Source organism: Miniopterus schreibersii (assembly GCF_964146895.1).
Source record: "Miniopterus schreibersii genome assembly, chromosome: 1".
Taxonomy (NCBI): domain Eukaryota; kingdom Metazoa; phylum Chordata; class Mammalia; order Chiroptera; family Miniopteridae; genus Miniopterus; species Miniopterus schreibersii.
Window position 1 is genome coordinate 36,451,973 of NC_138101.1, and position 27,933 is coordinate 36,479,905.

Consider the following 27,933-nt stretch of genomic DNA (forward strand, 5'->3'; position numbering starts at 1 on the left):
TATTCTTCTGTCATCTGACCTAATGTTTTCTCCTACATCCCAAGCTCATTTTTTTAAGAATCTTAACTCTGTTTTTATAAGGAACAACTTGTTACTATTAGCTATAACATTTTTTTTTTTCAATTTTAAGATTTTTGAACATATTTAAGTTCTGAAACTTACTACTTGAGACTGGCCTCTGGCAGACATTCTAGAACGCGAGATGCAATGGCCAAAACTATACCACGTCTTCATACCAGGCCCAGACCAGGACCAGGTTATAGGTCTATGTACATAAAGAAAGAAGTTGAGTTGAATTAAAAACAACTTGGTCCCCTTCCATCAAGTTAAAATCTATATGCACACTTTTCTTTTAAATTAATCAAAAGTTCAATCAATGAAATGTTTATTCATGACAAACCCTATTCAGTTATTTTTCTGTAAGCAAATGACTGCCATTCTTTTAGCTTGCTTACCGAGATATGTTACATCTTAATTTTTAAAAAAGATTCTATCTACCTTGCTGTCAGAATGAACAATCATTTAAAATCTCCTATCTGTTGGTGGATGTAATCCTTTCCTTTCTTATAAGAATCAAAGTCAAAATAATATTTTAGTTCTTGAAAGGTTATAAATGTGTACTATTGTCAAACGAAAGCAGACCGTGGTGTTGGTTGAATTTTTTTGGCTAACAACATGCTAAACCAGAAAATAAATTAGGAATTTCTGCAACAAAGAAAAATTTAAAGACATTTACCCTGAAAACAATCCAAGTAACTTAAGCAATCAGATAACAGATTTGCATAAACATAAAAGCCTCACTGCCTTTCCCATACGAGGGAGAAAAGTAGAAAAACACAAGGTGGTATGGTCTTTCCCTCTTAGAGACAGACAGGAGGAAAAGCAGAAAGTGAGGAATGACTATTCAGGGAGGAGCATGCTTCAATACATCCATGTGTATAACCAGACATTCATATGTATCTAATCTGTGAACCAAGTAATCATTTTTTCCATGATATATCAAAACTCATTAGGAAAAGCGATGGAGTCATTTCTAACCTCAGACATTGGAAAAATGATCCTCCCCTTAATCAGGACATAGCCTACTTTGAATAGTGAACACTGCAGTCATGTTTAAGGAAGTTAAACAAGAGAAGATGAAATAAAAACATTGGGGAACATCACTTGTTTACACAAACTGCTTCCTTCTTTACATAGGCCGGCTGTGACAACAGGCACCCACCTAGGAGGCACCTAGACTCATAAGTGGCAAATACTACAGTGGCCAGAGCAAGATAGAGCCAATAAACGTATTGGTATGGCAACTCTGGGTTTTAAACCTTTTGCAATTGGAGAAAAGATATCTATGTTTGACTTTCCAGTGCCCATTAAAGTCACTGGCACATAGTAAGTGGGTGATAATGTTCACATTATTTAATATTCACAGCCTGTTTCTCCATTAAACTATGAGAAGCACAAAGCTTGTCTTTCATTTCTTCATTTCCATGTACACAGTAGTAAGTACAAAACAGATCTACAATAAATGTTATTTCATTGAGCAAATGAACGAAGGCACCAAAAACAAAGTTCAGGGGAGTTTGGAAATCATAACACAGGAGAAACATTACAATGCAGACCAGAAATATATAGTCAGGTGCCCTGGGACAAGAATGTGAGCTCGGCTAGTGGGTTAACCCCCACCTCTAGCACGAGGTTCCAGAATGTGACGTTCACATTAGGGCTTCTAGCACATTGATATATCAGATCCTGGGGATTGTCTAAGTGCTCTTCAGGATCTAATACTAGGTTGTGTGTTATCTTTGTGCACATGTCTGATGTCCTTCTGAGCATGTCGAAGATTTGAAAAAACAAAGAAAAAGGAGCACTGGGCATAAACATTGCCTCATTGCTCTGCGTTCAAAGGATGGGCCACAGTCCAGTAATTTTTCCAATCAAAGTTTCATGTAGGCCCGGCCGGGCAGGGCTCAGCGGCTGAGCGTCGACCTAGGATCCAGGCGATCGGGGTTTGAGTCCCAGTCAGGGCACATGCCCGGGTTGCAGGCTCGATCAATGGCTCTCTCATCATTGATGTTTCTATCTCTCTCTCTCCCTCTCCCTTCCTCTCTCTGAAATCAATAAAGATATATTTAAAAGAAAAAAAAAAAGTTTCACTTAGATGTTACTTTCCTGAAGCCTAAGGAGTATGATTAAACCTTAAAGGAGTGTCTTAAGGTTAAAATTATTCAGGCAGGCCCAACACACTCTACGCATCCTTGTAACTGCATCCTGTTCAGTTTTTATTTTCTACAGAAGAGTAATTGTTTTTGTTTAGAATCAACTCTAAACAGTATTTCTATATACTCTTCAAAGATAAACTGTGAACTTAATACAGTTCTTGATTAAACCCACCAACTAGGGTCTGGGTAAATACAGAGTTAGAAATCACGGTAAATACCATAGCTTTATAAAAGTTTTCTATAAAAACACACACTTTAATTTAGTTTATTTGTTCACCTACAAAACCTGGGTGAATTTGCCAAAGTGTGTTCAAGGTAGAGAGAATGTGGCAGATTTGAAAAATCCTGGATAGTAATTCAAGCATCCCAGTCTGTAAATAACATACAAATTTTACATCATTGCAAATGATCTCCAATGGACCATAACAAAGCCTTCACTATTTCTTAAGGAAATAAGAAAAATATAGTAGGTATTTCATAAAATCAGATTTATTCAATTTAATGCATTATTCTTTATTTGGGGATTTTTACGCTTTTTTTAATTTTGGTATTAGAACTCTCTTTTTTAATGAAACAATAGTGATAATAGAGGGTGGTTTATGGGTTTTGATCTAAGGATGCTGTGAGTTTAATTTTTAAATCACTGGGTGATAAACAGCATAATTATTCATAACAACACAATCAATTTTTATTTATTCATTCCACAATTATATTGACCACATACTATGAGCTGGAGACATAACCTTGAACAAGAAAGACTACTGCACGTTTCTGATATTATACCTATACCTAACATGCTATCATAGGAGGCATACAATAGTGATATTAATATAATACAGAATAATATAAGGTAATATAAAAATATAATACCAGGTTTGTGGTACGTACTGGAAAGGAACTATTAACTCTCTCTTATAGCTTTCCAAGATGATTATATGAGGTAGGAGGTTCCAGGATGCTGGAATTCTTGGCATATTCAGAATAGCACTCTACAGAGACTGAGGCATAAGAACTTTGGGGTTAGTAGCTTCATAATTACTGCTTGAGTAGGAATATTTCTGCCTCACTACATAATGATAATAGTCATATCTATTATTAAGAGTGTCCTAGAACAATATAACAAAAAATTTAATGAAATAATATTAAATATTCTGATACAGAATAACTGGTTCCTGGAAATAAATGAACTACGTGCTTTAACAACCACATGCTCTGATAGCACTGTGGCAACTATTACAATTAACAATGAAAGTTTAAGGTTTTATTTGACAAAATTTCTAAATTCTAATTAAGGTTTCAGAAATGCTAAAAATGCATATATTTACACCATCAGTAACTAAAGAATAACAGACAAAAACCTACAGTAATCTCATGATCTAATAGCTAACCTCACACTTCACTATTACCAATCATGATACAGATCAGAAACTAGGAAAACAGAATTTGGCCAAAAGCCTGTAGAAATGTGCAATAATAGAGATAAAAGTAAATTGTTATTCTTCAGGAAAAGGTAAAGAGTCAGGAGGGCATAAAATAATTATAAATATAATAAAATTTTTATTGAATTGTTTTATATACAAAAACAATTTTGGTGACATTTCAAAACCCAAAATTAAATGCTTTAAGATTTATTTGTCATTGTTCAATGCCTTTCATATTAGCAATTCACCAATTCACAGCAGAGTGTGATGTGCTTACTACAGACAAGAGTAAGAACTTTCATTCACTGCATTTCTTTTAAACTCATAAAAAATAAACCCCATTGTTATCTCGCGCATAATATTTTAATAAATTTGAAGGCAGGTGTCTTTAAGGGCATAAACTATTGAATATAATTTCATCAGTAAAGGAACTTAACAAATTCAATAGACAAAATAGGCATTTAAAACAACTGCAGAAAAAATAATCATTGGCATAGAATGACTACTTCAGATTTCAGAGTTTACTACACATGGTGGTTCTTATTAAACTAGAGCACTTATGATACTTAAGATACAGCTAATCAGAAAACAGGGCTTTTCCTTATGATAGAATATACAGTGCTCGCCCTCATCTGAGGTTTTGCTTTCTCCAGTTTGTGTCCCATGGTCAACCTTGGTTCAAAAATACTAAATGAAAAATTCCCAAAATAAGCAATCATAAGTTTTAAATTGCATGCTGTTCTGAAGAGCATGATGAAATTTCTAGTTGTCTCATTCTGTTCTACCAGAGAAATGAATCATCCTTTGTCAGTGTGTCCAGGCTGTATACGTTACCCACCTATTAGTCAGTTAGTAGTCACCTGGGTTATCAGATTGACTGTTGTAACATAGCAGTCCTTGTGTTCAAGTAACCCTTCTTTTACTTAATAATGCCGCATTCATAAAAAATTGTGAAAGTATATTGTTATAATTGTTTTATTTTATTATTATTGTTAATTTCTTACTGTGTCTAATTTATAAATTAAACTTTATCACAGGTATGTATGTATAGGAAAAGACATAACATATATAGACTTCAGTACTATCAGAGGTTTCAGGCATCCACTGGGGGTATTGGAAGGTGGATAAGTGGGTAAGGCAGGACTACTGTATTAAGCTTTATAGTATGTGTTCTCATACATAAGCTATGTGGTAGGGAAAAAATCTACTAAATATAGTAATAGACAATAGAAGAGAAATTCACATAAATAGAATTATTGTGCCTGATGAATTTTGTTTGAAATTGTCAATTTATTGTGTAAAATATATAAAATTACTTATCTTTTTACATGAGTATATACAAAATACACATCTATGAAGATTTTCACATGTTACATACACATCTTTTGTCATATATAGATGCCATCACACAGTGTGTAATACAGGAGGTAAACTGTTATCTTCTCCAGTCATCAAGTGATGCCAACTATGATATTCAGGAATGTTAAGATATCAAGCATTTCAATGGTGCTTAATATTTCTCCCCCAGTTCTCCTATGTAGTAAGTAAAAATTTTCATCTCTAGCGAGATTTAGTAGTTGACCTACTTGACTTAATTCACAAAAGGAGGCCACTGCAAAAGTGAGCTAAATTTAAAATTTTCCTTGTTGCTGTGGTTGTAGCTACATGATAAAAAACTATTTGCAATATATTCATAACTGATTCAATTTACAGTAAAAAAAAAAAGTAAACTGATTTTGGTATCGCCAATTGACACAGATAAAATCCAAGTATGTAAGTTTGGTAGCTGTTGTTGTTTTTTAAATATTTATTTAAGAATGTATTTCAATAAATGTTAACTGAATATCACATATAGCTAACTCACATTATGAGTAACAATTTTACACTTCAAAAGAGGCATAAAATATGGCCTGATATTTAAATTTGTCACCGGCAATGGAAAATTATAACATTAATTTACTGCAATATCTAAAAATACTTTTGAACTTCTCAGGTTTTATATACATTGCAATAGAAACTTAGTAATTGCTTCCCTATTTCCCAGAGTCCATAAAAATATCAAATTACCTATTTCATTATTTTGATAGAATATTTAACTATTACTCATCTAAATTTGGAGTTAAAATTTCATTGTTAAAAACCTTTATAGGACTTCAACTGCTTTATGTATTCATTTTATCGTGACATAATCGCCAGTGCTAGCACTAGATTTGTTTTAAAAAGTCAATGAATGCCTATTGCATCTTTATATCCTGAGCGCCTAGTACAATTCTAGCACATGATTCATTGGATAAATATTTGTTTGATGAATTAACAAATATATGAATCCACAATTATATAAAAAAAATTTCAAGGTTATATGCAAGCATGTAATTTCAAATCAAGTCTTATTTAGAAAACCACTTGTGCATGTGAGATACAGTAGATTTAAGGAAAAAATGCATCTCTTTTTTTTAGAAGACTAATATTAGTGCAATATAACTTTCTAGTGGGATTTTCTAGCGGCATTTTACATGGCTTCTCTCTCTGTCCTACAGGAACAATAGATTAAATATTAGCTGAGATTATATAGCTATCTAATTAGAGCATAAGTTAAATAAATTATTGAGTTCTCAATTTATACAGATGCGATGAAAAAGGAATTTCTGCCATTGATCCTGGAGAAAAATAGATCTGAAGTCCTCTCCAATGATAGTTCATATGTCTAGGTCACTGCAGAACTGTCACAGAATTGTAGAACAAGCCTGATGTGGCCCATGCAACATCCTAGAAACTATGTGCTGGCTCTAATTTCCAGTGGCACACTAGTTAGTTTTTAGTATGGTGCCTTTGACAAATTTCCCAGGCATGGGTAGCAAAGTGATTCTTAGGCACTGTTCCATGTGCCATTATGGAAAAGGGGAGGGAAGACTTTGCCTTTACTCAAATTTCTCTAAATTACAGCATTCAGACAGTTTTTAAAAGGAGAGCAAGTTCTTTGTTTAAATAAAATGTTTCCTAAACTATGGCGCTAAACATTCTTCATGAAAACCTTCATAAGTACAGTGGGTAAGATGTTCCCTGATCAAATAATTTGGGAGAACCTGCATGCTCATTAATTTATTAAAGGCTTAGTATAATACAGCAGATCGAGAAACCTGTTTAATGCCACTTAATATTTACCAAACTTGCTTGAGTATAGAACCCCTTTGGCTTAAAACATTGTTTTCCTGTTTCAAACAACCTTTAGTAAAACATTATTTTTGGAAATGTTTGGGCATCAATTCAGGACTTTTAGCCCTCCTTAAGTCATCTGCATCCTAATGGTCTGTCTGGCTTAGTGAATATATATCCATTTTATGGAATGTGTTATTTAAGCAGGAGACAGAGCTTTCCCATGTTCTTACTGCCTTTTCTGTGTCTGACCACATTATATCTTGTTATTCTTTTAGAAAAATAGAAATTCACACCTGTCTTAGTCAGCTAGGGCTGCTACAGCAAACCTCATAGACTGGGTGGCTCACACAAGTATATATTGTTCACAGCTCTGAAGGCTGAGAAGCCCAAGGTCAAGGCACCAGCAGATCTAGTGTCTGGTGAGGTGCCTGCTTCCTCGCCTAGATGCCCAATCTGCCTTACTGCTGAGTCCTCATGTGGCACAGAGGGAGGGAGGGAGGAAGCAAACTCCCCCGGCCTCTTCTTATAATCCCATCCGGAGGGCTCCACTCTCTTGACCTAATTACCTACCAAAGACCCCACCTCCTAGGACCATGACATTGAGGTTCAGGATTTCAATGTATGAAGGGGGAAGAAACAAATATTGTCTATAAATTCAGTGCCTAAATTCTCAAACTTCACCAGTTCACACCTCAAGTCTTAGATTTGACCACCCCACCTAGAATCATAGATGTGATCTCATGCGATGTACAATAATTCCAGCTATGAACTAATTTGAGTGTTTACACCTTTGTACATATCATAATTGCTTATTCAGTTAGATTTTAAATCAAAGTCAGAACCATAAAAACATATAATATGGGTATTAATTACCAATAATTCTTTTTTAATAGATGTGTCACATGAGGTAAAGTTTGGAACAACTCACAAATTTAGCTCATTGTGAACTCATGTTGTTACATAGTTTGTTGTTATTTTTTACTGCTGTTGTTGTGGTGGAGGTTTGGATAGTCTTTACTATCTAAATTCACTTTATTTTATTTTTAATTTTTTAATTTTTAAAAATTTTTTTAAGAGCAGTTTTAGGTTTATGACAAAATTGAGAGGGAGGGACAGAGATTTCCCATATACGCCCTGCACCCACACATGCAGAGGTTCCCCCCTTGTCAGTATTACTCACCAGAATGGTACTTTTTTTTTTTTTCCAGCAAGGATGAACACACAGTAATCACCCAAAGCTCATAGGTTACTTTAGGGTTCACTCTAGGTGGTGTACATTCTTTGGGTTTGGACAAGTGTATAACGACTGTTATAAATTCATTTTAAAAGATAACTTTTTCAAGTATATTAGAAAATAATGACCATATTTGTTTAATATCATGAAAATACCCAGCTGTAGAATCTTATGGTTCATTTATTATTTTCACAAAGCTATCCTAAATTTTCCATTTGAAGATGTGGAGAGGGTGCATAAGAGAATTTTAATATTTTACTGATTAGTAACTTTATTCTTATTTCTGCTTTCAAAGGAAAACACACAATATCTATAGTTGTCAGGAATGAACTTCAGTGCACTAATCAATAATGCTGCCACAAAAACCACTGATGATTGGCTCCCTAGAAAGTTCTATCAACATCTGATGACATGATAGCTGCCTCTCACCTTCTAGATTAATGACATCTTAATGCTGCTTTTTGGAACCACATTAATTTTCCTGACATTAGTACTGAAATTATATATGTTATGTGTGATCATAATATCCTTAATCTATATATTTTAAGAATGTAAAAGTATTCCAAAATCACAAAGTAATATAAATGCAATATACTATCACTGATGTTAATTACTTTTAAAAATCCCATCACTCAATCTGGCATAAAATAAAGCAAACAGTACACCAGGGAAGCTTGTTTAATGAAATAACTTTATCTCTCAGGATTATACTCACCGTGATGCCTTTAATTGTGCAGACTGGAAGGATTTGTGACACAAACTGAATAATCTTGCATTATTTGAATAATTTGCCATCGTAGCAGAGCCTGTGATTCATTGGCTTATTACACATTTGCATGTTATAATCAACTAAAAGCCCACGCATGCCCAACTCTATAAAACCATTTACAATGAAACTCCTCTAACACCTTGGCAGCTGTCCTGTCCTGATGTGTCTAATGCAGAGTGGAATAGATGAAGGATTAAGTTAAGTATTCATGAAGCATATCCTCACCGTTTTCATTATGTGTTCTAGATCAAATGTGAAGCAATAAAGCTGAATTGGAATATATTTTCTGAATAAGTTCAGATTCATAACCTATGGCATTAAATATTCATAATAACATTTTGGAAGTGTTGTAATCATGTGAGGAAATTACACATAAGGAAAGCAATGTTAACCGAAAGTAAAGATTGCCTTCCTCTTTTGTTTCTGTATTTTTGTATCCATAACTTGCTTCTAAGCAAGAGACTTGACTTTAGATGCAGCACAGGGACTTTCAGAGCCAGGTCAGCAATCACAAGGGTGACTTTCTTGGAGTCTAAGGAAACAATGAACTAATAGGATGCTATTAGTTTTATGCCTACTCATAATAACTAGATGCAGACAGTAATATGCAGCTAAAGTAGCATGAAGGCACAGAGATATTCGTGTTTCAGACAAGAATGTTGATAGCCACACGATGTAAAATCAGGGACTACAATAATGTCTAAAATATAACAATAGTGGGACAAGTAATACTACAATTTTAAATAAATCATATAGGCCAACTGAATATTATCAAATAAACTTTTAAAAACTCAAATATCCCACTCAGATAAAATTATTGAAAGCAGGATAATATTCATATGTTTTATAGATATCAGGCTTTATACACATTATGAAAATTACACAGGGAAACAACTCATTTCACTGTAAATTTTCAGAATAAAATATTTCACGTTAGTAATTATTTTCCTAAATAAACCCATTTTATTATAAATATGAAAAAACTTCATACTTAGTGAAATGCTTCATCATCAGGATTTCTAAGAAACACTAATTGGGATGAAGCCCAGAAATGTTTTTTTAAAGCTGCTTTCTTGTTAGGAGAGATGGTCACCATCAGCTATAGCTACACTTACTCTGTGCAATCTCATCCCCTCCTCCAGCCCAGCTAGAGGTGTTTCCCTCAGGGATGGACAGCTGAACCAAGTGGAACCCATCAAAACCTTCAATGTGAAATTGCGAACATTCCCAGTGATTCTGAATAGGTATTTTAAATACAGGAGGTTGAATTTGGAATTGTGGGATAGCCTTGCACAAAATGAAGCAAAGAAATCTGGTTTGCAGACAGATGAATGAAGAAAGGACCGGCTAGAAGCAGGAACCGGGAAGACAAAGGGTGACTACTGCCTAGTTCATGGGAGCTTGCCCAATTCCTTGGTTTCATTATTTCAAAACTTCAATTGACCTCGTGTTCTCTGAGTTAACCATAAGTCCCTTTCTCTCTCTTAAGCTAGCTGCAGAGACTTTGTTACTTGAAAACAACTGAAATTTGACCAACAAAATAATAAATAACTAAATCAGCTTCAGTTATCTGGACAATTCATAAAGTTATAACACCTATTGGTAACTATTCCTGTAAGCATAGCATTTTATTTTAATAATTTTTGAATGAAATCTTTTCCCCATACCCTATTTAATAGAAATGTAGAACAACACTTAATTTGTTTTGAATATAAAGGATATTTATTCAGTATATAAGCGTCACTGAACTCCTGCTCTATGTTAAAGAGATACATACAAAATGGTAATTAGAGTGTTAAATTGTCATAGATTTGTGTAAGCCAACTGTCCTAATATGTTTAAGCTGCTATAAAAAATACCCTAGACTGGGTAGCAATAGAAATAAACAATAGACATTTAATTCTCACAGTTGTCAGGGCTGAAAGTTCCAGATCAAAATGTCAGTACCGCTGGGTGAGGGCTCTCTTTAAGGCAGGTCGCAGATATCTCATACCCCACATTGTGGAGGGGGCTATCTAGCTCCCTGGAGCCTCCTTTATAAGGGCACTAATCCCATTGGGAGGGCTCCGCTCTCATGACCTAAGCACCTCCTGATACATCGGGCATTAGGATTTCAACACATAAATTAGTGGGGACACAACATTTAGACAATAGCACCCACCAATCTACAAAGTCAGAAATCATTCTGATTTTGATAATTGTTTCCTTCCTTCACTGCAAATGTTTGCTTCTTGTTACAATTAGTGCGCACTCCTGTTTTGATTTGTGAATTGTGATACACAAATTGAAAATTTTTGACTTTAATTGTTCATCAGTGAAAAACAAATGTTTTAGGAAACTTTATGCATGTACTAACAAGTAAAGTGCCTGGTGGACTTCTCAAGTCCTTTTTTTTTTTAAATCCAAATGCTTTATTTAACAAGTGAATATATTTTCACATCTTTAAGTGTTAACTATAATTCAGTTCAAAATACTGAAAAGAGTAAGGTGATGGTCAAGACATAATGACCTTATTAGTTTATCACGGTCACAGTGCGCCTCTGGGGGAAAATAAAAATGAGAACAGAAACAAAGACAAAGAAAATAATACAAACATCACAAATGGGCTCCTTAATACAGGCGGTACACTGTGCTAACAGGGCCTCATTATCTCGTTTGAATCTTCATAAGAAATTTGTGCAGTGGTAGTATTATTACACATAATTTATAGATGAGGAAAGAGACAGAAATTAACTCAATGCTACACTTTTTGTAGTAAGACATGGAACCAGGTTTGGAATCTGGAGTAGCTGATTACAAATTCTCCATGTTAACCACACTGCCTCTAAGGAGGGAAATATTTATATAAATTAGTAATCTAGATTGAGCTCACTAGAGAGAGGCTCTCAGAATTGTGTGTATGTTTATGCAGATTGCGTATTTTATGACCTAAGGAACATCATTCAAAACTTATCTATTTGAATAGTTGAGCACAGTAATTGAGTCCTGTTTATCAGTGCAACCTCAGTGCTAAACATGTAATGGTGTTTTGGTAAAATAAATTATATAATTAAAGTGTTCTTGACTCAGACTTACATGACACCAAATGAATGAGAACTTTTAAATCTAAACTTTGATGTATTTTTCATTATTCTATCTTTTAGCAGAAAATGGGCAGCCTTTGGGTCCAACAGCCACCATTTCCTAAAAATTTAGATGCCTCATTATGTATCCATCAGTAATGTGAATTTATATTTGAGGCACAGAGTGGCATGTTCACACTAATATAAAAGGTCTTTACAATAGAGAAGCTCTCAATATTCATACAAACAATAGGTAATACTACATATATCTCATTTTTAGTGTGTTCAATACACAGTAAATGCTACATTAATTCAGCCTAGGAAGGGGTCACTCTTCTGGGTAGTAATGAAAGGTTTCGTGTTATATAACTTCAGCTGAACCTTAAAAAAATGATTAACATTAAGATGGATCATATTGAGAGTAGGAGGTGGAATATTTCAACTAATTTGTGCTAAACACTGGAAGTAGAAATTTATATGAATCCTTTGGGGAGTTAAGAAGAGAGAAATCAGGTCATTTGGGGTAGAGTATGAGGGGCTAGGAGATCACAAAGATAGAAACAGCTAAGCTCCAGAAGACAGAGATTTCAGGCTGAGCAGCTTGGCCCATCACTTTCTGCATTAGTGCAAGCACTGAACGGCATACACAAAAAAAGAATAAGACATGCACACAGAGAACAGGCAATGACTAGCAAAAGCCTCAAAAAACTACAAACACAGGACAGTCTCGGGCATTCTCCCTCCCCCTGCTGCCTTTAATGGAAATAATCAATAGGAATGCTAAATGATTACAGTATATTTTTTCTCTGTGGGAGAAGGAGATTATGTACTCAGAACCATAAAGCATTTTGCTTGCGAAATTAATTCAAATTGACTTGCTTGGGAGCACTGTCACATGAATTGAAAACAGCTGAAGAATGAGTAGGGCTGAAAAAAAAAGATCCTGATAAACAGCAATCAAGCCACTCAGAAAAAATACCTGGTCTTTGGGCCCTGCAGACCTCTGCAAGGCCCAGTTTTATTTAACATCTTCATTAATTAATGGAAAGATGAGCGTAAAAAAATCATTTTATTCACATATGGAAACTGGTGCATACATCTTTGAGAGCAGAGCGTATTTTTCGGAAAAGCATTGTAGGCGCAGAATGCACATGGACTACATCATATGGCGGGAAACACCTAGACAGAGACCCAGAAACCCCCATATACTTCAGGGGGAAGAGGGAAGTATTAGAACCCAGTATGAAACAGGCCGGAATTACACTGGGAGACAGTTGTTTGATGCAAATGTATACACAGGTGTCTCACAAGACAGGAGAGGGGACAGTAACTTGTATATGACTCTTTGGAAAATGACCTGAAAGTCTTTGTTCACATATACGCTCCCTGCTTGTTATACAGACCAATGGAAAAAGCCATGAAAAAAGGAACAGCTTATAAGAATGAAGTGTTTGAGTAGAAAGCTAGACAAGGTGATGAGTATGAATAGCATAGCTGTACACATTACAACGTGGAGGGAAATAATAGATAGGGGCTGGGATGGAAGAAAGAGAAGGATTGCCCAGCGCGATCTGCTGCTAGGGAGGAACAGAGTGAGTCCTGGGGCTGGACTGCTCTGACGCAGTAGAACTGAAAATGATAGTGCTGTTGTTACAGTAGAGTATGAAGCCAGGAAAATTCCAGGACAAGTGGAATAGGGAAACGGAGACAGATTGCTAAACAGCAGTTTGCAGCCACCTAGTAAATCCTATCTTCCCTAAACCAAGGACACTTGAGAGTAAATGGTTTGTGTTAGATGGTCCAGGTACAGAAACCAGGGCAGGGAACTCTGGATGCCTACAAGGGGTGAAACTGGGAAAACAAGAACTTTGTCCCCAGGGTAATCTATCTTCCCCTAGCATATCGCTGGTCATGCGGTTTAGATGCCTGAGCTTTCCTCCCTAAAGATAATATCTAGGCCTCCATTGTATTCCGGCTCCAGGCCCAGAAAAGCAGTGAGGCCACCAGACAAGTGGCTGCCTCAGGACTAGATACCTTGTCTAATGACTCCCTGCCCTGGCACCGACCAATCATCAGAGACCATGGCCCTGAAAGAGCACACGTGGAAAGCTGATGAATATTCTATTGAGACCCTCCCCTGAGACCTCCCGTAAGATTTCCAGCCTACAAGAAAGAGATAAATATGCTCAAGACAAAGGACCCAGTGACAAGTGCTCTCCCCGTTCTCCGCCAGGGGAGCAAGCCAGCTCCATTTCCTTCTCACCTGTGAGGGGACCCCAGGAGACTTGCAACCAGGGGAGCAAATGGGCAGCGGCAGCTCATCCCAGGCTAACCCCTTGAACCTGTCTCCAAGGCCCCCTTCCCCCCTTTTCTCTGACTTCCCAGGGAGCCAAAGCAGCCCAGCCCAGGCTCTCCGGTTGCCTCTTCTATGTCCCTCCTTGTCTCACTGTCCTAAGTATATTTTTGCTGCAGCCAATGAATTCTTGCTTTATTTTCTACCCTTCATCTCTTGATTGAAATCTATCCCTCAAGAAGAGAACCAAGGTCTCCTCATTGTCTCCCTGATAACACTGTAGTTAACTAGTTATTAATAACAGGAAAGGAGCAAAGGGAAGGCCATATATTACAGGCATGCCATTTGGGCAGCTTTGCCAGGATGCTACAACTTGACACTCTCCAGGGGCCCAGCAAAGGGAAGGTAGAGCTATGCCAGTAAAGTTGGTGTGATTTGGGGAAGGTACTTATCTGTCAATCACACCTGGGAACAGGTCATTGGCCAGAATGTGCACGGCTCCTGCAAGGGCAGGAAGGTTTGGAATATTTAATCCCCTAAACAAAGGAGTTCATTCTCTTGGCTGTTGGTGTGTTGCACTTGACTCCTGGCTTTTGGGACTCTCTCGTTCCTCCTTTCTGTATTTGCTTACATGGCCTATGGCAATGTGGACCCCCCAACACAATGTACTAATGGACTTTAACTAGCCTAATGCTGAACTGGACCCAACTGGTACATGGAATTGAAACTCTGGACACTGGCTTTGCTTTTAGCTCTACTGAATCCCCATCTACATTTCTTCCAGGACTAGATTAAAGGAAATGGGGCTTTGGAAACCCAGGGATGTAATTCCACACAAATAATCGTTCATCCACTTGTGAGAGTCTCAGAAAATTCTTTTTCTCGAGATATCGTAAGGACTCTACCCCTAGCACTCAATGCGGACAGGGATACCTCAACTTTCCCAATAACAAAACTGCCATCTGAAGGATTGGGCCCTGAGCTATTCAGTTGCAGTTAGCTTAAGGAGAAGGGATTAACAAAGGAATATCACGGACAAAGGTCATTTTCCAGTTTACATCTGTAAGTTTCCCTATAATGCAGGAAAAGTGTTTTGAGAGCCTCAAAAAAAGAAAATATTTGCTTTTTTAAAAAAATACATCTTGCCCGGCCGGGCGTGGCTCAGTGGTTGAGCATCGACCTAGGATCCAGGCAATCGGGGTTCGATTCCCGGTCAGGGCACATGCCCGGGTTGCGGGCTTGATCAATGACTCTCTCATCAATGATGTTTCTCTCTCTCTCCTTCTCCTTTCCTCTCTCTGAAATCAATAAAGATATATTTTTTATTTTTACTTATTTATTTATTTATTTAAAATATATCTTTATTGATTTCAGAGAGAGGAAAGGAGAGGGAGAGAGAGAGAGAGAAACATCAATGATGAAAGAGTCATCACTGATCGGCTGCTTCCTTCACACCCCCAACTGGGGATCGAGCCCACAACCCGGGCATGTGCCATGATCAGGAATCGAATCCCAATCTCCTGGATCTTAGGTTGATGCTCAACCGCTGAGCCCCGCCCAGCCAGGCTGCATTATTTTTTAGTGACTTTGAATATATAGAGTGACACCTAACAAACAAGTAATACTTGCATGTCTCAATCCTACTCTGCAGGAATACACTGTGGCTATAGCTCAGTCATCCAACATCACTGCATTTATCAAAGAATAAATACAACATCTGTCTCTTATGTCAAAGCAGAGCTGGATATTGTGGAGCCCTTTCCTCATAACTGCTAAGCTTCCATGTAGGAAATCTAAATGCAAAGCTTGCTTGCTCTAAACTTCAGTGTATGCTTAATGACTATTATGAATTCCTTAAATTATTTATCTTAATTACCTCATGGGTTGCGTGTGCTTTTTGTTTTTCTAAAAAATAATGAATACCAAGCTACTTTGGAACACAACTGTTCTTCATTATACTGGCATTTGCAGTATACGTATAATACCCATCCCCTTTAGAATCATTTTCTATCACTGTCCAAATAAATAGCTTTTCTATATCCACTAATGTGTTCTTTTTCCCCCACTTCAGCATTACTTTAATCTTTATTAGTCTCTCCACACTCAGTGTGGGCCTCAAAGCTCATCATTATCTCTCCTCTCCTTCAACAGAAAACAAAGCCAAAGTAAGGTTCTGGCAAAACACAGCATGATCTTAACCAAAATCTGAAATTGGCAGTGTTCAAAAATATCTCCTCATTCTTTGCCTTTAAGTCTGGGAAGAAAGAATCATATACATAAACCTCCACACATGCTTTGGCCAAAATCTGAGTATCAGAATAGAAACCCAGTTTAAGTCTTTCTGGGTTCAAGAGAGTCCACATAATGTACTCACAGTCCATGCTGAGTAATCTAAACCTGAGTTATTTTCAACTTCAAAAGCAAACACACAGGTTCTCTGCCTCAAAGAAATCATAAAATAGAGCAAAGTGACACTAAAGCAAGGGAATGCCATCAGCTCCCGTTTCCAAGCGCCTTCTATGTAGAACTGTTGTTTGTTCTTTCTCGCCCCAGGCAGGAAGCAGGTTACTCTGTTTCCATTTTAGTACAAATATGTTTTAAGTCAATATTCCAATATCGCTCTTACGTGAATAAATTATTATGAATGGTCCTAATAGCCACTGAGATCAGCATAATAAAATATCTCAAAATAATGTTTATCCTCTATGACTGGAAGAAGATAAGACAGCAAAAATAAAAGCAGAACTTGCAATACAACTCAGAGGCGGGCCCAGGGGAGCGTGGCCTGCGCTGCGCGCTGCAGGAAATACAGAGAACCCAGTGGGGAGAGGGCTGCCTCCACCAGAGCAAAGGAGGCAGGTGTACCTTGTGATCACTTGTAACAACATATGGGAGAAAAGAGCAATAGCAGAATTTTTAAGACCTAAGAGCAAAATCTGCTCTAAACAAAACCATAACCATGAATTTTATTCTCGTAAGAATAAGCCTGGAAAACACTTGCAAAAAATGTCCAGGAAACAAGGCTATTTATATCCATGCTTAGACTATAGAGATTAATCAATATTAAATGTTCCAGAAGGTGATTGAAATAACTCTAACATAATTAGAAGGAAGCAGAACACATTTTCAGGGTGTGAACAAATAGGCTGGTAAAGCCACGGAAAAGAGATTGACAGTTTAAGGGCAGAAAAGAGGAGAGGAAAGCTAAGTGAGAAAACACTTATTTTAGAAAGAGCCTACTGGGTCTACTGTTATTCAGGCAGATGATTCTACCAAAATTCAAACAAATGCATTGCTATGACATTGGTTCTTCTATTCTAAACACTTTCATAATTTTAAGTGAAATAGGATTTACATGCCACATAAGTTTTACCTTTAAAGAAAAATACTTATATTCTTAAAAGGTTTTTCTTATCTTTTTCTAAAATCTAGACATGGAGTTTGCTACTAAACATTTGTCATTTAATGGGAAAGTAGAGAATTGCAGAAATGGAGTTCTTATGGTTGTGGGATAGTGTTATTTCCAAAAATCCCACAGTTGGGTATAAAACATAGAAAGATAGCCTATGATAAAAATATATGCACTATCAAACCGCAAAAAGACATGGGGAAACCTTAAATGTCCTTTGCTAAGTGAAGGAAGCCAATCTGAAAAGGCTAATACTGTGATTCCAACTACATGACATTCTGGAAAAGGCAAAAAAGGAGACAGTAAAAAGATCAGTATTTGCCAGGGGTTAGAGAGTAGGGAGGGAGGAAGGAAGCAATGGATAAATAGGGGGAGCACAGGGGATTTTAGGGCCCTGAAACTGTTCTGTAAGGTGCTGTAACAGTAAGTATATGTCATGATATACCTGTCAAAGCCCTCAGAATGTACAACAGAAAGAATGAACTCTAATATAAACTAAGGCATTTAATTAAACCAATGTGTCCATATTGGTTTGTCAATTATAACAAATGTATCACACTAATACAATATGTTAGTAACAGTGGAAACAGAGTGAGGAGTATACTGAGGTGGTATACAGGAGCTCTCCATACTCTCCGCTCATTTTTCTACGAACCTAAAATGTCTCTAAAAACTAAAATCTATTAGTTTAAAAAGTAAATCAAATGGCTATAAAATTTTCAAGTATTTTAAAGTGAAATCTTATGAAAACATAGAAAATAAAGGAATGGCAATACAGCCCATCACAAAATCAATGAATTCTCAAGGCTCACTGTTACTGTTAAAATCATGTCCCAGTGAGTTGAAGCTGAAAAAGTTTGAGAACTTCAATATAAATTATTTTTAAAAGGTGCTCTGATGGAAAAAAATACTTATATAAAAGGTGAAATTTAGAATTGAGGGTAACTATGCATAATTTACAGCAATTAAGCCAGATGTCACTCTGTGTTTTGCTTGTTTTTTTGCTATTTACAATTAAAGACCAGTTCTTGCAAGTCACCTACCCTTACAGAGCTTCACTGCCCTTTTCCAGAAAACAACATTAAGTGTCTCTTTTTACACTGTCAGTGTTAGTACTAACTGGAATCATGTACATGAAAGACCACTGTTTTTCACGGCGAGACAATGAGAAACAGTAATATGACACAACATGTGCCCAATAAAATCCAGTACACGTGCTCCTCCCAGTTGTGTCACAAACTAACTGAATGACTGTGAGTAAACACTGTCGCCTTTCTGCCACTATTGTCTAAGTAGAGAAAAAAACGATAGGACTAGAAAGAATTTCATCTACTATATTTTTCTGACATTATGATTACTGGTTCTCAAAATAATGCTGCCTCAACCCCCAGGATGTCAAAAACTTTATTCTTCTTCACTGTTGCAACCCCAGTGCCTAGAAGAGAAACTGGGCACATCCCAACCGCCTGATACATAACTGTTGAATGAATAAATGCAGCCAATCTGCATGAAAGTAAACTCTGCTGTAACATAATTCTTCCAGAATAAAAAAAGAGGAGAGTTCAACTTCCTACCATGAGGCAGTCATGCACACAACTTACCCACACACACCAACACACCCACACACAGGAACACAGGAACACAAACACTATCTCATACACTGCAGCTAAAATACACACACTAAAGCCCAAATTCAAATACTGTATCTTAACTGAAGTGAAGTAGTCAGAAAAACAAAGAATAAAAAACCACCTCAGCATATAACAATAAGTGAAGTTTTTAAAAAAAATAATAAAGTCCCCCTTAAAAACAACAGAAAGTCCTGATGTGTGTGAAATATTAAAAATTGACTCCACAAAAATGTCAACATTACAGACTGGAACTTAGATGAGTGAAGACTGTCAGGCAGAAATTGAATCAAACAGGAGAAGCTGCTTACTCTCTTAAAAAGCAGCCTTTCCTCAGCTTTGGGCCGTTGAGATCATAAAAGGTTCCTAACTCTCATTTTCTGAAACTCCCAACTAAACAGAAAAGCTGAAATTCATTTTATATGAACTCTCCCAATCTTTAACTGCTGACAATGAATTCATGTAGATATACTATAGACAAAAACAAACAAACAAACAAAAAACCTGCTGGACTGGTGGGTGGATCTCTTAGTTGCCAGAGCCAACACCAGATTTACTCCCACAGCTAGTCTGCCAAACCTTTTCTGAATAACTTTGGAATGGAAACAGAAAAAACACAAAACTAGATTCAAAGAGAACATGACATATTTTCTCAGGCTTTTCAAAAATTAATATCAACCCAACATATCAGCTGTGTCATCAGAAAGGGCAATTTAAAATATTTATGTAATAAATCATTTTTGGCTTGTGGAAAAAATGGAGAATATAAAATATATCTATAGGGTCTCAGAGATGAATGATAGGGGTGATGACAGATGAAAGAAAATAATTCAGGAGTGGGAGTGAGAAGGAAGGAAAGAAGAATATGAGAGAGAAAAGAGTGACAGACTAAGAGAATATATACCATTATGTTGGCCCTGGCTATAAGAGTAGGACAACGCATTTTTATTTGGCTTACTTATGTTCCACCAAGTTAATGGGAAGAGATAAAGCACACTGAGATTAGGGTGTTAACATATAAATTATTATGAACTACAATAATTATTACTACTTGTTTTGCTTTCATAATAACTTCCTTAGTAAGGGACTGATAAACACACCTAGTTTACTCATCAACTGGAAAGACATTTAAAAATTGGCTATTTGGGTTGTTACTAGCACATATGTAAAATATTCAACTATTTAACTAAACTGAAATTATCCTCCAAAGTCACTGAAATATTGTTAGTGTGCATAACTTTCTAAATTAATTGTTTATATACATTATATTTAAAGTTAAATATTCAAACTAATTTTTTCTTAAAATGGAGGGCTGAAAATATTTTTTCTTTGTCACAAAGTGGTTCCATAATGAATTTCAATAGTGTTGGCTTAAATAAAAAAGTGAAATATTGAACTTATTAGATAATAAAAATTTTCACTCAAAATTTAAGTTGTTTTGAATATAATAGTCATGCAATACAGCTAATACACCCTGTGTAATATAATTATTTTGTCACAATATTTTACTCATGCTTTCATTTTCCATCTAATAACATGGATGTCTTTTTCATTTAACAGACAGTTATGAAATATTTTTTAAACATAATCTATTTATTAAGATTTTTAGTATATTATACATACACATTAATATGTATATTGTTAAAAAATGGTTTACTTAATTTTCACCCAAAAGACTTTATTTTTAATGTACAAGCAGTAAAATAACTAATAAAAACAACTGATTGTAGAAATGTTCCAATGAAACATTTTTTTCTGAAAGTTTTCAATAAAGAAAAAATTAAAAATTGAAAGAAAACCTTGGAATGATGACTGGCCTAATAATCTGAGAAACCTTTAATCTCAATGGAATTTAAGGAACTTCTCACAATATTTTCATTCCCTAATGTAGTAAAGAAACACAAAATACAATGATTCCAGGGTTAGAATTGACACTGGTCATTGACATGGTACTTTATTTCCTATTCAAGATAACCAGAATAAGGGCAAATCAGCAGCAAAGCTTTTTTTTTTACCCTTTTTTTTAAAGATCAACCAATTCTATAAGTGTGTTGGTTGCTTCAATCTGAATGTTTACGGTACTTTCACACTTCTTTATGGAGAAATACTCAGAGAAGAAAATCACATGTTCGTTATCAGTCACTGAAATCCCTCCCTGTCTGCCCATTTTCCCCAGGCCCAGCTGATGCGAGGTCTCCACACTCACCTTCACACACACACCCATCCTCTCTTAACAACACATATGTCCAATACATTTTCAATCATATGTGGCATTTAACATGTCTACTCAAGTAGCTTAAGTTGTAGAAAAAATTTCATAAAGACTTACCCCATTTTTTGGAAAAGCAATCCATCCCAGGTCCCCCATGACAGTACGTGAATCCAGTAAATTCACTGAAAGAGAAAGAACACAAAACTGAGTCAAATGTATAAAATGGCGTCACTATTTTCAGTGTTATTAAAAGTGCATATTGCTACATAATTGAAATTAGATTAAGTAGTCATTGTGATGAATACAAGAGTTATAATTTAAAGAAAACATTTCAATGCAAGAAAACAAGTGATTTTGAATTAACACTTAGAGCAAAATTATATAAACAACTCATTACACTAAGTGCTCTTTTTTTGTCAAACTATAAAGAAAAATTAAAATAAGAAAAATAAAATATGAAAAATCCACATAAAACAATAAAGACCATGTAGCATTTTTTTCAGGCTCTAGGCCTTGGGATTAAGCTGCAGCCATAAAATTGTGGCTGAACGTATTGTATTTTCTTCCAGAAAGCTGTTATGAAGCAATTAACAAATAATTTACATTAAACAGCAATAAACTATACCCAAGCTTGTAACATTTTTGTGATATTAACTGAAATCTGTAATCCAAATTGCAAGTTTAATTAAGAAATAAATCTACACACCCTTAACCAAGCCAAGGAAATTGTAGCAGCTCTCAGGGTTGTTATTACAGTTATGGAGCCATTGCATTTCCAAGATATGTTCTACGTATATATGACCATAATCTTGAATGTGCTTCTTGTGGAACTACCATTTACATTTTTGAAAGACAGACATCAATTATGGCTAGATATCTTAAAATATTTGGAACTCCCAAGTGGAAGTCTAAATGTCATCTTTGCAAAGGGAAACCACACAGTATTTATACACATGTGCACCCACATCCCACACACTCGCCATGTTTATATTTCAGAAAGTTCATCTACTGTTACCCCAAGTTAAGCTACCTAAAAGAGAACTTTGTTGTCAAAATGCTTTAGACCTGGGTCACAGATCATTATGTTTCCAACCTATTATGCCTAACCTAAATAGACCCACCTGGCCCATTGTGTAGCTGAACCAGTTTATTTTAAAAAATTATTTATGTTTTTATTGATTTTAGAGAGGGAGAAAGGAAGAGGGAGGAAAGGAGAGAAACATGGATAGGCTGCCTTCTGCATGCACCCTACTGGGGTGAGCCTGCAACCCAGGAATGTGCCCTGACTGGGAATCAACCAGTGACCAGTCTGTGCATGGAACTATGGTCAACCAACTGAACTACATTGCCCATGGCCAGGTGAACAACTCTAAATGAGCATGGCATATGGATTCAAAAGAAAAACAACGAGATTAGCCCCAGCCAGAGCTATGAAGCTTCTTTAAACTAAATTCAAGGGCCAGTATCTTGAAATACCAGCAATTTTTTAAAAAATGATTCTATATGAAAGAGATATCCTGAGTACTAAAAGAATAACAGTTAATAGGCTGTTATAATATTTCTATAAGAATATATAGAACAAGAAGAAACCAAGATGACAGCAGATTAAGGGAAAGCTATACTGACACTCTCCCAGGACCAAACCGGAATTACAACTAAAATATAGAAAAACCACCCTGAGTAATCAACTGAAGAAACACTGGAGAGCACCCTCATGACCAAGGATGAAAAGTGGAGACCACTCAGAGACTGGTAGGAAGTGTGGAGGAACAAGAGGGCTGGCTGGCCTCCCACAGGCATCAACTGAAATACCGGAGGGATGTATCAGTGGTGGGGGGTTCCCACAGAGAACTCTGAGGTCTAAACCCCAAGCTGGGCTCTCCAGCCCAGGGCACCAGAACTGAGGAAGGTCGCCACACAACATCTGACTGTGTAAAGCAGCCACATTTCTGTCTGCCAAGGAGAGACGGCTGGAAATGCAGGGACCTCTTAAAGGGCCAACACACAAAGTTTTCTATGCAGTCACTCACCTTGGGCTCTGGCAGTGGGAGGGTAGAGTGGACTAGAGCTGTGTGAATCCAGGCATGCTGGCTTGAAGGATAGAGCTCAGAGGGCAGCCATCTGGATTCCAGTGCTGAGTCATTCCCCCATATGGCAAAGAACATCTTTCTCAGGCAGACATACCATCCAAGCTTTTGCCTGGTGGGGGGTGGGGGGTGGAGGGAGCAATTGCTCCACCCACTGAAAACCTCTCACCCCACCCTGTGGAGTTCTACAGTCTGAGGCTCATTAAGAGACTCATCCTGTGTAATTTCTACAACTTGAAGTTCATTAAGAGACTGAGTAACAATCAGACTCTGGGTGCTTTGGGTCTTTGCCTGATTTGCTTCTGGACCCAGGGCTTGGAATAGCAGACCTTGGTGCACATCTTGGTCCTTTCCAAATGCATCCAGCCCCAGCAGAGGGAAACACAAACTGTGGTATGTGGAAAGATTCAAACAGGGTACTCAAGACCAGTCACAAACAGAGTCCAACACTGGCCTGCACCAGAGGCCATCCAAAAGACTGGAAGTCTTGGCAGATCTACCTAATACATAGAAACAAACCTAAACAGGCAGACAAACTAGGGAGTCAAAAAACAAGCCCCAAGTGAAAGAACAAAAGAGTTTTCCAGAAGAGCTAAATGAAATGGAGATAAGCAATCTTTCAGATATACAGTTCAGAATACTGATCATAAGGATGCTCAACAGCATGAAAAAAGATACGGAAACTATAAAGGAGATTAAGAATGACATAGTAGAAATAAAAAATACACTGGAATAAACAGCCGATTAGAGGAAGCTGAGAATCAGATCAGTGAATTAGAAGACAGAGTAGAAAAAAATCACTCAATCAGAGGTCTAAAAAGAAAAAGCAATTAAAAAACAGGAGGACAGTTTAAGGGAGCTGTGGGACAACATCAAATATAACAATATTTGCATCATAGGAACCCCAGAAAGTGCAGAAAGTAAGCCAGGGTTAGAGAACCTGTTTGAAGAAATGATGACAGAAAACTTCCCTAACCTGGTGAAGGAAAAAAGTCACACAAGTTCAGGAGGCACAGAGAGTTCCAAGCAAGAAGAACCCAAAGAGACCCACACCCAGACACATCATAATTAAAATGCTGAAAATTCAAGACAAAGAATCCTAAAGGTAGCAAGAGAAAAGCAATCTGCTACCTACAAAGGATCCCCCTTAAGGCTGTCAGCTGATTTCTCATCAGAAACTCTACAGGCCAGATGGGAATGGCAGGAAATATTCAAGATAATGAAAAGCAAGGATCTGAAACCAAGACTACTCTATCCAGCAAGGCTATTCTTCAAGATAGATGGTGAAATAAAGAGCTTCCCAGACAAAAAAAGGCTAAAGGCATTTATCACCACCAAACCAGCATTGCAAAAAATGTTAAAGTGACTGCTATAATAAGTAGAAACAGAAAAAGAGAAACATAAGCATAAAGAGATAAAATGGCAATAGATAAGTATCTATCAATAATAACCTTAAATGTAAATGGATTAAATGCTCCAATCAAAAGACATAGGGTGGCTGAGCGGATAAGAAAGCATGACCCAAATATATGTTGTCTACAACAGTCCCACCTCAGAACAAAAGACTCACATAGGCTGAAAAATAAACTTCTGGAGGACTTTAAGGGAGAGATCAACAGCAATACAGTCATTGTCGGGGACTTTAACACCCCAATGCCTTTACTGGATAGATCTTCCAGACAAAATATCAACAAAGAAACAGTGACTCTAAATGACACACTAGATCAAAAGATTTGACATTTACAGAACATTTCACCCCAAAGCTGCAGAACATACATTCTTCTCAAGTGCACATGGGACATTCTTAAAGATAGACCACATGTTAGGACACAAAACAAGTCTCTACAAGTTCAAGAAGACTGAGATCATATGAAGCATCTTCTTGGACATTTACACCATGGAATACTATGCAGCTGTAAAGAAGAAGGATCCCTTACCCTTTGAGACAGCATGGTGGGACCTCAAGAGTATCATATGATCTCACTCATATGTGGAATCTAATGAACAAAATAAACTGATGAACAAAATAGATCGAGAGACATAGCAGCATGGAACAGACTGACGAATCTCAGAGGGAAGGCGGGGTGGGTGGAGGTGTGTGTGGAGAGAGATTATCCTCAGAACTTATATGTATATATGTATAACCCATGGACACAGACAATAGTGTGGTGAAGGCCTAGAAGGGGGAGCAGGGTGGAGGGAATCAATGGGGGGAAAAACGGGACATATGTGATACTTTCAACAATAAAGATAAAGTAAAACATAATAAGTAAATAAATAAATAAGAAAATATAAAGCAGAATTACTATAACCAAGGAAATCAAGATCATGATTTAAATAGAAAATTTCTACACACTATAAAAATTATGTACATTTAACCCTTATTTTCCAACATTTTATTTCATATAACATCAAACATACTTATACACTAAGTTAACCATTTATAATATTAGCAATATTTTTTAAGTTGTATAAAGCAGAAATATATTGAATACATATACACACATGCACACATGTATATGCATAATATAAACCGGTGTGTTAAATATACTTGTCTATTTCCCTGAAGTGCTGAGCTCTGTAACTATAAAAGTGCATACTTATAGAATGGTTTTATCATCTTTAGCCTACCCACATGAACTTGGCTTTAGAGAAAAATAAAATAAGTAATTTGTGAAATTATTTTTTAGAGAAAATTGACCTAGCTGAAAAAGTATTGTTTAAAACAGAAAAAAAAAAATCTGTTCCACTACCCACTGACCTTGCAAATCCTCCAGTCACACCACTAAATCTAATTTTTCAGTTAGATCCATACTCTTTCCTTTAATTCTGTTGTTGGCTTTTCAGGTTTCCAAGGGAATAAGGCTACGTTAAACTTAAATGTCCTTGTCCTCATTTTGTCTTTTCTGGGACACTTAGGGCTGCGTCTAGACAGGACTACCTACCAGGGGAGTGCAGAACCTAAACTGTTATGTTTACTCATCTTTAGGATTCCTTTATTTCACCTTTGATACTGAGCAGCAGAATATCTGTGTAGACTAGATAAAGCAGAGTAAATCAGCCACTAAAAGCCTCCTAGTATGAACGCAGTCAAATTTAACTTAATCCTGTGGTGCAAACTGAGGTGCACAGGAATTCTAGGAAACTCATAGCCAGCCTGCCACGAGAAACACAGCATTCCTAGCCCCCCTTTTAACAATATGTGGGTCTTGAAATACTCATTTTTACCAACAGAAACCCAGACATCCATCTCAAGTTTAGTTACCCTCACTTAAGTGAACTTTCATTTAAATTACTGTTTTTACTCTTTTTTGGCCTAAAATATATATGTGTGTGAAAGTAAATGAACTGAAAACACTAGCTTGGCTGTTAATACAATTTATAGAGAATTTGCAATATTGGAATACATTATTCAACAGATGAAAATAACCACAGTAGGAATGTATATTATCTTTCATATGATGATCTTGTCAAAAGGTTTTCTTTGGGTAAGCAGATTAGAAGGTTTATAGGAAATACATGTATGTCACTTCCTACTACTGTCTAAAATTGCTTTCCTCTTGGAAATAGGTGATTTCATAAAATTCACAGTACAAAAAAGGTATTTATGCATACCATTATATTACTGAATCGGAAATTGAGAGAAAAGGGAAATTAGTTCTTTTGGACAATTACTTGCAAATTACCAAATTATAATTTTTTTCATAAAATATAAGGCAAATCGGATTTGATGCTTTGGGAAAAATAGCTAAAATTTATCTATCTATATAGAGAGAGATATACAGATACATCAATCTATAACCATATAATTTATATATAGATCTCCATATCTATGTATCATCTATATGTATATGCTATAGAGAGAGAGGAGAGAGAGGGAGGACAGGGGGCTTTCTTGTATCTCCAAGTTTTACACATGCTGCTCTTGCTCTCCCAAATGCCCCTCTCCCTTTCTGAATTGGTAAGTCTTTATCTGTCCTACAAAACATACTTCAGGAACTGTCTTCTCCTGGAAGCCATCTCTGATCATCTTTTTCCTAAATCTAGGTAAGGTATTAATACTGAATAGTCACTTAGCACCCAATTCTTACCTCCAAAATACAGAAGTATGTTGTTGTTTCCTTAAAATAACATTATTTTGGCTCATGCCTATGAACCTAGCCTGTGCTCAAAATAGCTGAATAGCTGTTTGTCTTATGAATGAATCACTTGGTCAGTGAGCATATCTGGAGGGTGTGTCTGTATGAGCATGTACCAGTGGTTCTCAACATGGACGTCTGGTAATGTCTGGAGACCTCTCTGATTTTCAAAACTGGAAGGGCGGTGGCAATAACTTTTAAGGTACATAATAAATGTTGAAACACTATGTTGTACACCTAAAACTAATATAATATTGTATGTTAACTGTACTTCAATAATATATTTTTTTAAATGAAGGGTGGGGGA

The 27,933-nt window shown here is 36.4% G+C and overlaps 1 protein-coding gene across 8 annotated transcripts in view; it reads right to left on the bottom strand.

The window, feature by feature from the left end:
• Positions 1 to 27,933, bottom strand: part of EPHA5 (EPH receptor A5) — a 292,548-nt gene that overhangs the window by 239,617 nt on the left and 24,998 nt on the right. For all 8 annotated transcript variants that reach the window (XM_081130801.1, XM_081130800.1, XM_081130799.1 and 5 more), the window contains exon 2: positions 21,518 to 21,582. In XM_081130801.1, the coding sequence (XP_080986927.1) occupies positions 21,518 to 21,556 (39 nt within the window). In that variant the 5' untranslated portion in view covers positions 21,557 to 21,582. The remainder of the gene's footprint in view (positions 1 to 21,517; positions 21,583 to 27,933) is intronic.